Source organism: Nicotiana tabacum, chromosome 17 (genome assembly GCF_000715075.1).
Source record: "Nicotiana tabacum cultivar K326 chromosome 17, ASM71507v2, whole genome shotgun sequence".
In the NCBI taxonomy this organism is placed as follows: domain Eukaryota; kingdom Viridiplantae; phylum Streptophyta; class Magnoliopsida; order Solanales; family Solanaceae; genus Nicotiana; species Nicotiana tabacum.
The window spans coordinates 135,239,802-135,257,813 of NC_134096.1; the positions used below are offsets into that span (position 1 = coordinate 135,239,802).

Genomic DNA, 18,012 nt, shown 5'->3' on the forward strand with positions numbered 1-18,012 from the left:
AACAAACATGTGATAAACTCTTCTTAAATTTAGCCCGGGGTTAATTATTCATTGTTCCTCGTACCAAACGAGCCCAAATAGTATAAAACAAAGCATGGTCAGTTTCGTAAGTCAAAAGCAAAACCCTAAGCACCCAATTATTTGAAATGTAATTATATTGCTAAACTAGTAAACTATCATGTACTTAACACATGTTTTATTAGTTTACCTCTTCCAAGAAAACCTCAAATTATACGTACAAATCAAATATCTAACCAAGATTCGTTTACTATGTTCACAATTCGATCCGCTATTCAAGCAATTACGCTATCTTAGATAATTTCATAACACAAGTATTATAAGGGCATATCAATTTTTGTTAACTATGTTAACCTTGAGTTTCATATATCAGGTTTTAGGAATATTTCTTTCTTTAGTTTCTTCTTTACTTTTGGTTATTTGTAAGATTCCCTTAGTTTCTTTGTTTTATAATCTTTGGACGGGACATAATTCAAGCATATGAAAAAGGAAATGGAAAAGTCCGCTGAAAATCAAACGTTGCACAAGTAAAATACAACAACATAACTAATATACTCACATAAATAAAATTTGAGGAGTGTTGTGTATATGCAGACCTACCCTTGTATATGTAGACCTACCCTTACCTCAAGTAGATAGAAAAGTTGTTTACGATAACTCTCGGCTCAAGAAATGCAGAATCACAACAAATAGGATAAGGATATAAAATAAAATTCTGAAATTGTTATCACTCAATTCTTATTCTTTTTTCTTAAAGTTTATTTTACAAGTTAGTACAATCTATATTTACTGGGTGAGGAGTCGTCCAAATTTATTGGTTTAATTCTCATTATGTACCACCAAAGAACCTTGGATTTTTCTTAAGCGTTACAAGTTTCGATGTTGAAACATAAGCTGTAAAAATCGATCAGAAAAAGTACCAAGTAGATCTCAACCCATAGGTACCTATAACTTTTAAAGACTTGGCTAAGTATATAGTAAAAGTACTTATTCCATTTATATGTTGTACTGCTTGTGTCATAACCGTGTTTCAAGTTTAAATTTTCAAAAAAGATACTCCGTATGATACATTCTATTTATTTCGAATCCTTTTTTTCTACTACACCAGTATCAAGAAATACTTACTCCAAACCGGCGATTATGTTAAATCAATTAATTTAATTTTAAATCAACAAAATAAATAAAAATATAAATCACCTAATCATAAATAAAAAATAAATATATTTGTTTTGTATTTACTAATTTGGTGTAAATAAAGCAGGTGCGAGTAAAAAATTTCATATATTTCTCTGTTTTGCTACATAGGAAGCGAAAGTGTGAACATGACCTGCCAATGGCATATGCAAACTTATTTTACTCTAAACAAATGGGTTGCGTGTCAACATATATGGTCAACCACTAGATAATGAAATCAAACGGAATCATACTATGGGTACTTGTTAATCATTTTCACTGTATAGAAAATTAATTTAGACAAATCATTAATAAATCTATCGCAATCTCCTAGAGGCACATGCGCCTTTCATTACAACGCGGAGGTGATTAAGGATGGGTTAATTAGATCATTAAGTTATGGTATTCTCCTAGAACCTAAGAGAATCTCTCTAACAAAGGAACATAAATGGTTTTCAAAGGCCATTTCAAATGAAGCTTAATCCTTCTTTCTCTGTCTTTATCCCTTTTTTCTATAATTTTTTTTATATTTAATCATGTTAAATTAAATGTATTCTCACTTTAATTGTGAATGCTATAATTAAGTTTCTTGATTTAGTTAAACACCAAATGCGAGTAACTATTGTCTAACCGATGAAATTATTCTCTCTTTCCATTCTTTTCCGTTGAACTCCGTCATGCCAATCAAACGTCCTTTAATTAAAAGATAATTAAGCCATTCTCAGACCCTAAAATAACACATATATAAGTACAGAATGACGTATTCACATATATCATAATCTAGCCACGTTCTTTCTTGGAAAAACACCTGCAGCTATATCTTGGTCTTAATGAAGGAAAAAAGAAAAAAACATATAAGATGAATAGTCAACATCCAGCTTTTATGCCTTATTCGTTCTTACCTTTAACCAAAAATCCCATTATATAAACATTCTTGCCTAGGTTGTTTCTGCCCTTTCTAAACAACAAACTGAGCTAACACTTTGAATGTTTTTTGAATGATCAAAAAAACCATGCAAAGCTCAACTGATGATCCTTTGAACTACTATTACCTACAAAAACTTAGCAACCAACCAAATGATATTTCTGTCACCAAAATGACTACAACCTTAAACTGTGACACTACTACCTTAAGCCCTACAAATTCATTATCTAGTCATGACTTAAGTCCCAAAAATTGTTGCATAAAGAAGCCAATTCGAAGAAGATCTCGAGCATCCAAGAAAACTCCAACCACTCATCTAAATGCAGATGCCTCGAATTTTCGAGCTTTAGTGCAACAATTTACAGGATGTCACACTGCTAATACCTTCTTAGGAGCTCATAAAGGTCCTATTAACTTAAATTTTGGACTAGATGAGAATGAAGATTTTGATGCAAATAACTCAATTACTCATTTGTCTTCATTTGAGTGTGATGATTACTGTGGTTTTAAGGTTCAGGCTCAGAGACAAATGCAGCAGAAGGAGAAGAAGATGGCCAATATAGAAGATCAAGAACAAAAGGGTATGTGCTCAGTTGATCATAGAGTTATTGCTTCAAGTTCAACGACCAATAGCAGTAGTCCTCCGATGGATTTTTTGACTTTAGATGATTTTGAATTGGAGAATCTTTCTATTCAAGATTTCACTGGAGAGTTTACTTCTACTGATGAAAATATTTGGGATGATGGTTATCTGATCTTTTAGTGCATATATGCTATTAATTTTATTTTTATTTTTGGTTTTTTTTTCTCTTTTTCTTTTTCTACTCACTCTTTTGGGGCATATAGCCATGGTAAGAAGAAAATGAGGAAAAGATTGGTTTGAGGATCAAGTCTTCAATTTCTTTTTCAAATTTCAGTAGTTTTTTTTCTTATCTTGGATTTGTTTAAGGTTTTTAGGTATTAGTTAAAAGAGAATGTTCATTATGTAAATATTTATCCTATTTAATGTCATCATTAAAGTTGTGATATTCACCTCTTGATTTAATGCGATTTGTGAGTTCCTGGTAGCATGTATGATGTATCAGGTAAATACAAAGAAAATTAATTGACCATGTATGTGATAGTCTTTTCTTTCTTCTGCTTTTTCTTGGTTTTACAAAATTGTATGTACGTCTTATAAGAAGCATTAGGTCACACATCAATGAACAAGGGAACTTAAAGATGACCCAGAGACAAGTCTACATCCCCCAAAGAACAATCCACGTCAATTAAACTAGATTAGAAGACGTTTCACCACATCTCTCTAACTCATGTGATGTATGTTACTAGCACACACGCATTCAGAATTTAAATTTTATGGATTTAAATTTTATTTTATTGCATTGAGTCCATTGTATTTTTAAAGTTATAGGATCATATCGACTATTTTTGTTACAATTTTAATAAATTTTTATACATAAATTTATGCTATGTGCTGAAAGTACTAAATTCAAATGAACCCGGCAGCATTGCTACATCCGCCTATGATTACTAGAGGTGAATCTCCGAATTTACTGACACCCAATACGCTAGTCCAATGAATGCATAGCATGTGCTATTACTGTATTTTCATCACTTAACTATTGTCAATTAATACTACATATTTTCAGTTAAACTTTGGTGTAAATATTAGGTGTGAGTAATCATCTGAGAGAGCTTGGTTGGTTTGTAGTAGACCAAGTGTATCAGCGCCCTACGGAACTTATGTCCTACTCTTTGTACTGTTATTTATGCTACTTTTCTAGGAACATTTTTAAACATCCCTTAGTAGCGCATATATCTTCCATTTTAACCAATTAAAACGCCCTTTCTTCTTAGGGTAAATAGTTTGAACAACCATTAAACTTTTTATAAATCCTAATTCCAGCTTTTAAAACAGTTTTTCGTCTTTTGAACTACTACTTCGGATTCATCCAAATTCTTCCATCAAGTTTCACCTAACGTCAAAAGATATTGGTACGTATAAACTTAAGGGAGCATAAGCAAGTTGAGTCTCATTGGATACCTGCTATCTTACCACCAGCAACTTTGCCAACTAATGCTTAGACAGATGATGATCAAATAAATTTTCCATAAGCACATTGATGAAGAGCACAACATTGATGCAATGCTCAATTATTCTAGTTGATTCCTCTTCAATAATAATATTCATATATCATTTCAACCTCCCCGAGAACAGAAGCCGCCAGCAACTGACTTTATTACAAGTTATTCACTCACATAGTCGGTTTAACTTGTACAACTTGTATCAACACACAATCCGCTTAAATATCTAAAACAAACAAAGATTGCAAGATGAATACGGCTTGATAAGATGGTGACATGGTACAATACAAGTTATTTCGAGTGTTTGGGGCATATAGAAACATTATTCCATCATTAACGCCTTCCAGAGGCCACTGATTCAGTAGAGAAGAGATACTTCACTCGTGACAGAACAGAATCGTGGGCAGGATCGTATGGGTGGTCCTTTGAAGGAATCTCCAAAATAGCTGGAATTGGTTTATTATAACTATCAACCAAAAATCGTATCATGTTGGCAATCTGCAAAAAAATAAACCAGGAGGAATAAGTTACATGAAATGCCAATTAACTCTACTTTGGACCCTAGCAATCTGAAAAAAATAAACCAAGTTATACGAAGTGCCAATTAACTCTACTTTGGACCCTTGTTTTCCGTGAGTCTTCAGTTAAAGAAAAGTGGATAGTTGCCCATGGACATAAAATTGCAGCCTAATAATTTTTAGTTCTTATGGGTGATAGCGAAACTCCACCATATTACACAATGTTACTGGGATTTATTTGGTAAGCTGAACAGAAACACAACAAAGATAAAAGAAGCAATTAGACAGCACCTCACAATCTCTGGTGTATCTAAAAATGATAATACATCCAAGGACAAGTAAGAAACAGGAAGCGCTAAACTCAGGTTGTTTACTGAACAAGGCTCTGCTATTGATTCGACGGGGAGAGAAAGGGAAATTGATAGCTTTTTCTTACTCTAAGCAAGCTATTGTCCTTTCCCCTTCTATATTATGCCTATCAAAGGAGTATCTCCATTGCACACATCCCCTTTGTCCCATGTTAACAAACAACTAGTTCAATACAGGCAGACATTGACAGGCTAACTCAGCAGTTTCAAATCTCTGTTTCACAGTGTCTGATACATCTTAAGAGAAGTGACTGACTGGTTTTGAAAAGTACTTTAACATTTCTTAACACTGTTTGGAAGGACTGCACGAACAGTTACTTTCTCATTCTGATGAATTTTAGACTGGCTTAAAAACTGAGATGGAGGTCTACACCTCTTCACTTGTATTTTCCTTTCTTTCTTCCCTTTTTTTTTGTGTGTGATGATAAGGACACCTCTTCAATTGTATTTCATAACCAAAAAAGGAAAATGAACTTTAGCACTACCCTCTTGATGCCCCCTCCTCCTCCTGCCTTTTCCCCAACCAAGTACAGTATCACCTGATGGAGGTGACAGAGATTCGAGAAGCAGGCTTATATGGTTATGGTCAATTATCTATTTTTGCTTTTACAAGTCCAATGGGGTTTAGTTTTGGAAGAGGAAATGCAAGCTGATTGATGTTGTAGCGAATGGCGGAACTACAGCCAATGAAGGGATTTCAATTGAATCCTCTTTGTAGGAAAACTGTACTGCGTAAGACGAAAATAGAGGAAAAAAAAGGAAAAAAACAACTATTTCATATATATCCAAATTTTTGAATCTCCTTGAACATGAGGAAGGTTTTCATTATGGTGGCAAAGGTAGTTCAAAAATTGCTTTAGATCCTAGGTTCGAATTTTTTGAATCCCCTTGTTAAAATTACAGGTTCCGCCACTGGCTATAGCCACAGTAAGCTTAACTTCCAACAGGAAATATAGATTACATTACTTTTACTCTAGCAGGTTTCTGATATTAGCTTGAGAGCAACCGAAGTTGGACAGCAATTAGGTAGTTCAAAAGTTCAGATTCGGAAACAGCCTTTCTACCTTCATAGGTAGGGGTAAGGTTTGCATACACACTACCCTCCGCAGACCCTACTTGTGGGATTCCACTAGGTTGTTGTTGAAAAGTTGAGAAAATGAAAGATTTGGATCGATCCAATTAGCCATCTACATTCCAACCTAATTTGACATAAACACTATATGACATAACTAACAGTTGAAACACGCAATTCTTATTGTGGCGCTTCAGCAGAGCTCCATGTAATGCACAACCAGCAATTGCTGATAATTTTCTTGACTACATAATAGACATGTAAAAATGATAAACCAAACATCAAATGAAAACAGAGTATGAAACTTACATATTGGCTGATTAACACAATTGCGACGTCCTCTCTTGTGGTGAATTCCTTAAAAGCATCTTCAATCTGCTTCACCGTTGTTTCTGAACATGAGATAGGAAATCTATATTACTTTCTATCCAAATATTGGAAAATTGAGAGAGATGAAAAAATTTACCACTCAAAGAAGACGCCAGCTTCCATTATTTCATTCCTCACTCAGCAACTAAATTAGAAATATTATTTTAGCCCATTACCAATAAAAAAAGGTCAATCTGTTTGGTTATATGGTCTAAACGCATATGATTGACTTTATGCTGAGTTGAGCAAGAGAGTTTACGAAACAGATTGACCTTGGGCTCCTTAAGTCGAAAATCGTGTATTGAAATCACATTTGGGCTCCTTAAGTCATAATCATAATGACAAATCCTTTATACCGGGAGTACCACCTAGACACTGACATCAAGATATACCACCGAGATCATCAATGTCGAAAATAAAATTTTAATGCAAAATAGTACTTTGAGAGCTATTATTCAAGAGAACACTACATGCTAAGTGTAAAAGCATAACTAAAGCATGTAACATAAACATAGTCATTTATTTCCAAATGTTTTCTTCACTAGCCATATGAATATTATTTCCTCCCAAGGTCAATTCCTCCTTTAGAGAGGAAGCTTGCAACATCTAAAAGTGTTGCGTCCAAATTGCCATGGTCAAGAGCAAGATTTGCTTAAATATTTTTTCTTTATCTTTTAATGATGCTCAGTAAAAACCAACAAGATTCTTTTTACTTTGTCGACTTTTATCTTTCTCTTATTCTCTACGGCAGTCTACGCTGATATGCCCCTTCTGCAGTTAGATCAAGATACGACCCAGTGTTATTAAAAGCGAGCGCTTCTCGCTTAAAGCGCAGAAGCGAGGCGAGGCGAGGGGTCTACGCTTTTCTGCCCTGAAGCGCAGTATTTGTAAATAAGCGCACGCTTCAGGCAAAAAAGCGAGAAACGGGGCGATGGGGAAAAGCGAGAAAAGCTCGCTTAAGTGAGGTCCAGCGGCTGCCTAGGGTTTTTAATAAAAAAAATCAAATACACTTGCACACATTTCTTCCAAACACATCTGCTTCTCTGCTGCGACGACTCTCTTCTTCTCTCAACTGCTGCAAGCCTTCGAGGTCTTGTCTTCTCTCAGGTAAGTTTCTCTTCTTCTCTTCTCTTTTTCTGTTTCTTCTCTTTCTTCTCCTCTTCCTCTTCTGATTTTCTGTGCTACCGTTCGACTCCTCTCATCTTTTCTCTTCTTCTCTTTCTCTTCTTCCTTTCTATTTTTGTTAGTTCTTCTTTTCTATCCTGCCTTGTTTTCTATTTTAGGGTTCTGCTCTATTTATTTTTTAAAAACAATTCTGTTGTTCACTATGCTTCTGCTCTATTTTTCTGTTGTTCAGTTCTTTTTTTTTTTTTTTGGTTGTTGAAGAATAGGATGTTGCTCCTTTTGTGATTTGGTTTTGCATTTGCTTAATATGTTACGACTTTTGAGGATTATTGACTATCTATTTTTAGTATCTATTATTTACTTCTTAATTTAAGAATTGAAACATTTGCTTAATATGTTATTTTTATTAAGTTCTAGGTCACTTATCTTTGCCTATTTAATATTTTTTTATTTATGTATTAAATTGCGCTTCACATGAAAAAAGCGCGCTCTTATGCCCTGAAGCTCAGAAAAGCTCAGGGGGCACGCTTCGCCTCGCTTAAGTTGCGCTTCAGTGTAAGCAAAGCATTAAGGCATGTGCCTTATTGCCCATAAATTCTATCTTGAATAGAGCAGTACTAAACAACAATAATAATTGAAAAATAAGTGTATCAGTTGTTAAGTCAAACATTATGAGTGAATTTGTTACTCTTTCTTCTTGAATTACATATATATTTATTTTTCCATCATTGCGTCTTTTTTTACTAAAGCCCACATTTCAATTGCGCTTAAACCCCCAATAAACCTGGAACGTTTTTTAGAGCTTTTCGCTTTTGACAACACTGCACCTCGCTTTTTTCCGCTTCTCGCTCTCCAAAACACTGATACGACCTGATGATAAGTGTAGTGCTTATTAGCGTCACCATGACCACAACCACAATTATGGTCGCGGCTACATCCATAAGATCTATTAGTTGTCTTATACACTTCTGGAGATAGATGGGAACCAACGGAGCATGCTTCATTATATTTTAGTAATTGCTCATTATATTGATCAGACACTAAGAGACATGAAATCAATTCTGAGTACTTTTTAAAACCTTTTTTCATGGTATTGTTGCAGCAAGAGCAAATTTGAAGCATGAAAAATAAGGAATGCTTCCTCTAACATATCCTCGTCATTGATCTTTTCTCCATGTAATTTCACTTGACTGAGCTATATCTTTTTCCACCATAGAATTAGTTCTAAGTGAAATTACATGGAGAAAAGATCACTGATGAGGATATGTAAGAGAAAATATTCTCAACTATTCATGCTTGAAATTTATTCTTACGATAATAATATCGTGAAAAACGTTTTAAAAAGTACTCAGAATTGATTTCATGTCTCTTAGTGGTTGAGCAAAACAACACTAGCTATTAGGGGAACAATCAAGAAATATGCATGTTGGTTCTAGTCCACTCCCTGAAATGAACGCGACAATTAATAAATCTTATGGACGTAGTCATGGATGTGATCGTGGTGGCTACAATACTAAGCATTAAGCCATTTGTCACCCCTAAGTGGGGCAAAATAGAGCAAAGAAGAGGAAGAAAGATTAACGTGGACAATAAAAATTATCAGAGCATATTGTTGATCTTTACCAAGCATCATTAAAGGTAATACAAAAATATTGAAACAAATATTATTCTTGACCATGGCAATTTGGTACGCTTAGATATTGTAGACATCCTCACTAAATGAGGCATTGACACAATGATTGCTAACTACAAACACACCACGCAACATATTTCAATGGTGTTGCTTGGTGGAAATAATGATCATATGGTAGTGATAGAAACATTTGGAAATATGGATTACGTTTAATTTACATGCTTTAACTACGGTATTACGCTTAGTTATGTAATGCTCTCTAAATTTGCATGTAAACTTTATTTTCTACATGATATTGTCTTAGCTTATCTTCTTTAAGATTACATATACATATTATAAATCTTATTTGACGAAGAAAACACTAGTTTTGACCTAAATACGTCCGCAAACGTTTATAAGTGTATACGTGTTGCAGACAGTGCAACTACAAACACAATATTGAAAGATATCAAATATTTTTCGTATTTGAATAATGACAGCTGCAATGGCCAGCGTCTATTACATAACTAATTTTTTCTTTACTAACAAGAGCATATTTGCATTCAATCAAGTTAATAGTATCAATACATATGTCATTTTGATGGAGAGTGGAAGCTATAGCCTAGAAGTAAACGAACGATTCTCAAAGCTATCAGCGAATTGCAATTCCAAAGTTGAAACTTACTTGAATCCACAATGAGGTAATTTGTTTTCCTCCTCAAATCAACATTGCCAACTCCAGCCAGTAAAAATCCTGTAATTGTGTCCTAAATTAACAAGTTATTTCCATCAGGATCAGAATGTTTAGATACTTAAAGTGGGCAATGCATACACATAGATGATTCCAGCACGGAACGTGAACAAAGAAATACATGATTAATGCCCATTAATGACACAAGTGAAGTAGAACACAGTCTATCTATTCTAAACATACATAACAACACCCAAAAAAACCACGATGAAAAGTTCACCTCATCAGCGATCATAGCAATAAGAGCTGAGTTGCTAGTTTTGATAGGAGGTCGGTTAGCCATCTGAGAGAACAAGGTTTCTGCAATCACATAAGAGCAGGGGGGAAAAAGCAGTTTTAAGCAAATCTAGAATCACAAAACAACAGCTTTGATTCAGAAAGTAAGCATCTTGAACAGATTGACACATTCAGATGTCAAATCAAATCCTAAACTATTAATAAAACACCACCAAAAATCAGATGTAAACTAAAGATTTAAACAAATTTCAACTTCTTAATGATATCAAATAAACTAAATAATCAGATCGAAATACTCTGAAATAACAAAATTGAATGGAGAAGAAGTATTGTAGTAGTGAGTGCAACAGTTTTTAAAGCGTACTTTGAAGTATTTAGCTTCAATTTGAGGGATCCAATCTCTAGAGACGAATCGAGGAATGAAGAGGGAGAAGGCTGATGCTATTTGTGTGGAAAAGGAGGAAGTTGAAACTGAAAAGGAGGTACTGAGAGTGTCGGTTAAGCCCCAAAAGTTCCAACGTGCTCACAACTGCCCACCTTCTTAGTTTAACCCAAAGAAAGAAAAAGAAAACAAAAGAAGAATTATTACCTTGCTACAAATCACATGACACATGTATATTCTTAAGGGTTATTTTGGTTGATGATATTGCAGTATTTAATCCTAACATAAATTCGTATTTATAATATCACCATTTGGTTGGCCACATAAGTTAAAATATTTGTCACGTAATTAATGTAGTTTTCTATCGGCAGTATTGCAAGTACACAACTAGCTATTCTCAGAGATGCTATTTAAAGGGTATTTAGCTAAGCTTATAAGCTGGCCAAACTAGCTTATAAGCACTTTTTGAATAATTTACGCATTTGGTAAAGTTAAAAGTGTCTATAAATCACGTGCTTATAAGTCAAAAATAAGTCAAATGTTATAAGATGGTCACACGCAGCTTATGAATTTTTAGCTTATAAGCACTTTAAGTTTGACCAAGATTTTTACTATTTTATCCTTAAAATATTCTTTTTTAGAACAAAACTCCTACATCAATACTTAGTATAGACATGTAATGTTTGACCCTCCCCGAAATTTTACACTTTTTAGTGCTTCGATGTTGGTTTTAGGCCTAATATCGCTATTTTGACTATATTAAACTTTTGGTTTTATTTAATCTTAAAAATTAAAAATTACAAAGAAATATTTTTCTTTATTTTAGCTAGTTGATATTTTGTTTAATTAGTTTTACTCTTGATATTTTATTTTTCAAAAGATAAGAAGAAAATTTTCAAAAATACTTTTATTTAGTTTAGTATTAAAGTTGTAGGCTCTAATAAATATCAAATAGTATTCAAATATAGCTATCTTATTCTCTTGTCAATATTTCATATTATTTTAGATAGTTAGTATTTTTGGTTAATCTCTTAAAAAAATGAGAAGAAAAAAAAAACAAAACAAAAAGGCAAACAAAGAAAAAGAAACGAAGAAGTAGAAGAAGGTAACGGGAAAAGCAAAAAATGCAAAGGAAACCAAATGAACAATGTGGACCTCTTTGGGAATTTATTTTATTATTTTTGTTTTTTTTTTTAAAAACAAAAAAAGATTTTCTTTACCAATTTTGAATTTTGTTTTCTTGTGTAACAAATTTTAGTTGGTCACTACATTTCAACTAGTGCCCTCACCATTCATAAAGACTTTTCCACTATATAGCGCCCTCACCATTCATAAAGATTTTACCACTATATCGTGCGACTCACGTTTGAGAAAGGGGGTCCACACGATTATAATCCATTCTCTGTTTCTTCTTGCCCATTCACATAAAGAGCACTGATTTGGCACAAAAGAAGGAGGCAGAAGATTTCAAGGTTTAGGGGAGAGAAATTGGAACTAAAAAAGTTCCTAAGAGTTCATCAAAAAGAGAAGTTGTTCTTCATTATTTGGACGAAAATTTCTAAATTTTTTTTCTTTAACTTTCAAAAAAAAAAAAAGGTTTAGATTTCAATAGTAGATTAGTATTGAATCAAAAAATCCGTACAATTTTAGTCCCTTTTAATTTCATTTTTTGCTCCTCAAATCTGAAAAAAAAAAATACACTTTAGTTTCTGATTTTGATCTTCTCTCGTGGAGCTGGATTAAGTTCAAGGTGTTGAGTCGAAGTTCTGTTTGCCGATTCGAGGTCCGCTCAAGTTCGCGCTTCCTTTCGATTTGGATTGCTATTTAAGGTTATCTCTTTTCCTCTCTTATTGTTTATGTGATTTGTTTTTTTTTTAGCTTGGTATTGGCATATTATTCTTAGTTTATCTTTTGTTTGATTTTTATAAAAAAATCATGGTATGATTTTGTTCAATTCATATCGTTGTAATTGTGAGATGAGATTTTGATTTGTTTTAAGGAATTTCATACGCCTAAAGCTTCAAAGCAATGTCCAAGTTTTTCTTATCATTTGTCTCTGTCTTTAATATATTCACCAAGAGAATTCAAATCTAAAGATCCACCTGGAAGTTTTAATATTCAAGGTTTACTAGTGTCAGTACCCGCACGATGTGCGGATAATATTATGATCCTGCTAAATTCTATAAATAAAATAGAATAAATTATATGAATAACTATTGACATAAACTTAAATATTATAACCCCATATATAGTTGGTGATACAAACAAATAAAAATACAATATGATTCAAAAATAAATACTCATTCCCTTTCAATTTACATAAAATATTTTTCTTATTAGTCTGTTCCAAAAGAATGACACATTTCTGTATTTGGAAATAATTTAACTTTAAATTTTTTATTTTACCCATTTTACCTATAATGAGAAGTTCTTACACTCATACAAATATTATTGCCCCACAAAACTTTTAAGACCATATGTTTCAAAAAAAAAAAATTGTTCTTAAATTCAGTGCCAAGTCAAACTATTTCATATATATTGAAACTGAGTGAAGTCATGCTATATAGAGTAATAACTAATAAAAATACATTTAGTAATATCTTAATTTAAATATAAAAATATATTATATTATTATCTCAACATAATAACTTCTCACATCAATATCAACTTCTATCAACCTAAAATTACACAATGACAAATTAATATATACATACATGATAATTTATTAATAACCAATATATTCTAAATTTTGGGAGTTACCAACTTATAAAACAGTTGGATCGTAATTTGTTCAATAATTTTAATGTCACCTCAATTTTAACCACACAATTAAAGTCACTTTATTTTTAACAATTTAAATGATACCTTTGGGATATAGTTAAGATTAATATATTATAATTAAATAAATGTTAACCTACTTTAAATATTTTTCTTCTACCATGCACATGTACTAAAATAAGATGAGTTCTTACATGTAATTCATAATTAAATGAATCTGATTTTTGTAATTCACTTTATTTTGTGTAAATAGCAATCCCAAATAGTGCAATTAAGTTCCTCTATATGTTTACCCTATCCAAATCTATTTCATTCTAATTGATACATATATGATCCAATCGGTTGCTCGATCAATTATCTCATACAATTTGATAGAACATACATATCAACAACGGGCTAAAAAATCATAGTTCATACCTGAGTCATTAGAGAAGAATCTATCCTCCTTTCTTATCTATTTTAGCATAGCAACTGCTAGCACTAATAGAAAAATAAAAAAGACAAAAAAATGTATCTATGACTTCCAAACAATTGAGATATAAAATAAATTATAAAATATTGGATAATTAATTTTACCGTAAGGCAACACAACTGACATTTGTTTAGCCGATGTTTGAGTCAATTCATAGTTTAAAATATTATCTCCACAGAAATGTATGTCATCAATTTCTGTATTCCTGTGTAAATTTATGATTGATCAACTCCCTTCTAACATTATTGGAGTTGCTTAAAAAATGATCGAATCGAACAGCATTTATGTGACCATTCTCTTTCTGAGAATCATTTTAAAAGTATCGACTCCAAACTACATACATCACACATCTTGATTCTCAAAACTGAAATGCTAATTGAGCAAGAGATATAGATTTATTTTTAAATTAATTAAAAGTATCAATTTACCCACACTATCTTTATACCCCCCCCCCCCCTCTCTTTCTATAGTATTCCCTCTACTATGAAATTTTATATAATTATTTCATTTAAATGGAAGTTTGACTTTAAATTTTCACTTAAATTAACTATATAAGAATTTGAATTATATTTAAAAAAATTTAATTTGTTTCTCGGAATTATGTCAATTATTTATTTATTTTAGTTTTATCTATTATAACGGTTTTAAATGCATGTATCTTATTTATATAGTATAACTTAGCTCATTAATATTTTAAAAACTTTCTCTTCTCAAAGATCAAATAAGTCTTATTATTATGTATACATCTACTACTAAAATTATTTAATTACATATTTATTGCATTACCCATAACTTAGAGTTGTTCATATTATTGTCCACAACTCCCATTAATAGATGAATTTAGTTTTTTTTCTTATAATAAAAATTATATTCACTATTTTTTTATTCTACTGCTCAAATTAATATTTAAATTTATCAATAATATTTTTGTGTGTCATTTATTTATTATCTTATATTTTATATTTTAGCTGAATGGAGTTGTGATGACCCAAAAGATCATCTTATGTTTTAGAACTCGAATCTGTGCTCTTAAGCCTTAAAATAAAATTTTATTTTTACCCTCCTCGATTTGTGTGCGCAGTCCGGACAGATTTCCGGAAAGCTTTTATGTTGAAAACTAATGAAAATAAGAATTTTTACCTTAAAAATTGATTTTAGTTGATTTTGGTCAATATTTTTGGTAAACGGCTCCGAATCCGTGCTTTGACAGTCCCGGTAGATCCGTATCGAATTATGGGACCTGGGCGTGTGTCCAGAATCAAATTCGGAGGTCCCTAACTTGAGTTATAAATTTTTGATGAAAATTAAAAGTTTGGAAATTATTTGTCATTAAGAATTGATTGATATTTGGCATTGTTAGTATCGGATACGTATTTTAGTTTCGGAGTTCGGTACAGGTTCATTATGATATTTAAGACCTGTCTGTGAAATTTGGTGAGAAACGGAGTTGATTTGACGTGATTCGGACGTCTAGTTGAGAAAATAGAAATTTTAAAGTGTTCTTGAGAATTTCATTTGATTTGGTACTAATTTCATAATTTTAGGTATTATTTTGGCGATTTGATCGCGCGAGCAAGTTCGTATGATATTTTTAGACTTGTGTGCATGTTTGGTTTGGAGCCCCGAGGGCTCGGGTGAGTTTCGGATAGGCCACTAGATGTTTTGAACTTAGAAAATTTTTCTAGTATAACGGAACCTGTTGCAGGCCTCTTATCTCGTAATTTCGAGATCAGGCATCGCAAATGCGAACATAACAGGGTCCGTAATTGCGATGTTTTCATCACAATTGCGATCAGAAGCCTGGGCCACCAGTTCTCCCATTTGCGAGGTTACCTTCGCAATTGCGATGGGAGTCTGGGAAAGGCAAGTTCGCAAATGCGAACATCTACTCGTATTTGCGAGGTTCAGTGGTCGCAAATGCGATACTTTTCTCGCATTTGCGAAGGCAGCAAGATTGTGAAGGGCATCGCAATTGCGATTTGCGACACCTGCAGCTGAGTGATTCATTCATTTGGCACCTGCAGGACGCAATTGCGACACCTGCAGCTGAGTAAAAGGGGCTTAGACGGGATTTTTCATTCATTCTTCATATTTTCAAAACCCTAAACTTTAAGAGGCGATTTTTCAAAGACCAAATATTCCCCAAATCATAGGTAAGTGATTCCTAATTATTTTCTTTCAATCTTTTACATCTTATAACAAGATTTCAAACTAGAATCTAGAATTTTTATGGTGAAATTAGGACTTTTGGGTAGAACTTAGGAATTTCGAAATTTGAGGATTTAGACCCCAATTTGAGGTCGAATTCCAAAACTAATTACATATTCAGGCTCGGGGGTGAATGGATAAAAGAATTTTGGTCGAACCTCGAGTTTTGAAAAAGCGGCCTCGGGGTCGATTTTTTTTGACTTTTTGGAGGAAAATTTGGAAAAATTTAACTTGCGCAATATAATTGATTCCTTTAGCAATATTTGATATTATTGAGTTATTTTTGAATAGATACGAGTGGTTTGGAGGTGAATTCCAAAGGAAAAGCTGTGATTGAGAATTAAGTGGCCTTCGGAGCGAGGTAAGTGTTGTGTCTAACCCTGACTTGAGGAAATTAGGAACCTTAGATCACTTGCTAAGTGAAATTCATGTGAGCGGCGTATATGTGAGGTGACGAGTATTTATGCGCCGTCAATTCACCTGTTTTTCATGTTTCTCTATTTTTCTTATATTGTCTCATTCCTATGCCAAATTGCTACGTGTTATACTAGTGTTGTTCAATTTATCGTTCTTATCATGTTTACGAATTTTCTGGTGATAATTGAGTTTTTATTTCAAAGTTGAGATTGATATTATGGAACCAAATATTGAAGTAAGGTTTGTACTTGTTATTCTATTTTTCTGTTGTTATTTATGCATTGCATTATGGTAAGGGAGAGTGTTAATACACGAAGGGTGATGTCGTTCCATATTGTGAGTGTTAATGCATGAAGGGTGATGCCGTGCCATATTGTGAGTGTTAATGCACGAAGGGTGATGCCGTGCCATATTGTGAATGTTAATGCACGAAGGGTAATATCTTGCCATGATATGAGAGTTAATACATGAAGGGTGATGCCGTGTCGTTTCTATTAATTTTATGGTGAGATTGAGAGTAAAAGCACGAAGGGTGATGCCGTGCATTATTTTTTCTTATTGTGTTCACTATTCATGTTGATTCATGGTATATTGATTGCTCTGGTGATCCTTCTGTTGCAGTTCTTTATCTTGTATTCCCCTCAGTATGTTCCCCTCCCGGCATTTCCTGTTTAGCTCTTCATTTCTGTTATTTGCATATACACTGTTAAATTGTACAAGTTGATTTGTAGGTGTCTTGCCTTAGCCTCGTCACTACTTCGTGGAGGTTAGGCTCGACACTTACCAGTACATGGGGTCGGTTGTACTAATACTGCACTCTATACTTTCTGTGCAGATTTTGATACCGGCTCGGGTCGATCGAGATTTTGCTATTGGTCCGCTGTTCGGAGACTCAAGGTAGATCTGTTGGCGTTCACAGACCTTGAAGTCCCCGTCTATCTTTTCTGTTCTACTGTTTCTTTCATTCAGACAGTTGTATTTCTTTCAGACTATTACTTGTAGTAAATTCTAGAATACCCGTAAATTGTGACTCCAGATCCGGGTGGTAGTAATTAATACGGTTTTATGATATTCCGCACTTATTATATTTCATCTTAGTTAATTATTGTTAATTACTGAATGGGAATAAGGAATTGGTTTAATGATTCTCTAACGTTGGCTTGCCTAGCAAGTGAAATGTTAGGCGTCATTATGGTCCCGTTGGTGGGAAATTTTGGGTCATGACAAGTTGGTATCAGAGCACTAGGTTGCCTAGGTCTCACGATTCACGAGCAAGCTTAGTAGTGTCTGGAGGATCGGCACGGAGACGTCTGTGCTTATCTTCCAGAGGCTATGAAGTTTAGGAACAAGTTTCACTTATATTCTTCTCTATCGTGCGATTTTACTTTCTCAATACTGATTGAACTCTTCTACTCATATTCTCTCGCAGATGGCGGGAACACGTACCACTTCCTCAGCTGAGCAGCAACCAGAGCCTCCAGTGACAGCTCCTACGCGGGGCA

The 18,012-nt window shown here is 33.4% G+C and overlaps 1 protein-coding gene and 1 long non-coding RNA gene across 2 annotated transcripts; one reads left to right on the forward strand and one right to left on the reverse strand.

The window, feature by feature from the left end:
• Positions 1-4,254: 4,254 nt before the first annotated feature.
• Positions 4,255-10,791, reverse strand: LOC107814516 (V-type proton ATPase subunit F). The gene is made up of 5 exons (XM_016639948.2): positions 10,618-10,791; positions 10,237-10,316; positions 9,951-10,032; positions 6,469-6,551; positions 4,255-4,699 (listed from the first exon to the last, which is right to left on the reverse strand). Exons 2-5 carry the CDS (start codon positions 10,297-10,299, stop codon positions 4,535-4,537), a joined length of 393 nt encoding a protein of 130 aa, XP_016495434.2. The 5' UTR covers positions 10,300-10,316; positions 10,618-10,791; the 3' UTR covers positions 4,255-4,534.
• Positions 10,792-11,957: 1,166 nt separating this feature from the next.
• LOC142171642 (uncharacterized) lies at positions 11,958-17,534 on the forward strand. Its single transcript, XR_012701494.1, has 2 exons — positions 11,958-12,464; positions 17,346-17,534. It is a non-coding gene; the product is annotated as an uncharacterized LOC142171642 (long non-coding RNA).
• The last annotated feature ends 478 nt before the right edge of the window (positions 17,535-18,012 follow it).

Excerpts from the sequence above, each read along its gene's own strand:
- LOC107814516 (XM_016639948.2), bottom strand. The coding sequence starts at position 10,299 with ATGGCTAACCGACCTCCTATCAAAACTAGCAACTCAGCTCTTATTGCT. Across the intron at positions 6,552-9,950 it reads TTACCTCATTGTGGATTCAA|AAACAACGGTGAAGCAGATT; the intron begins GTAAGTTTCAAC and ends TCTCATGTTCAG. Across the intron at positions 4,700-6,468 it reads TTGTGTTAATCAGCCAATAT|ATTGCCAACATGATACGATT; the intron begins GTAAGTTTCATA and ends ATTTTTTTGCAG.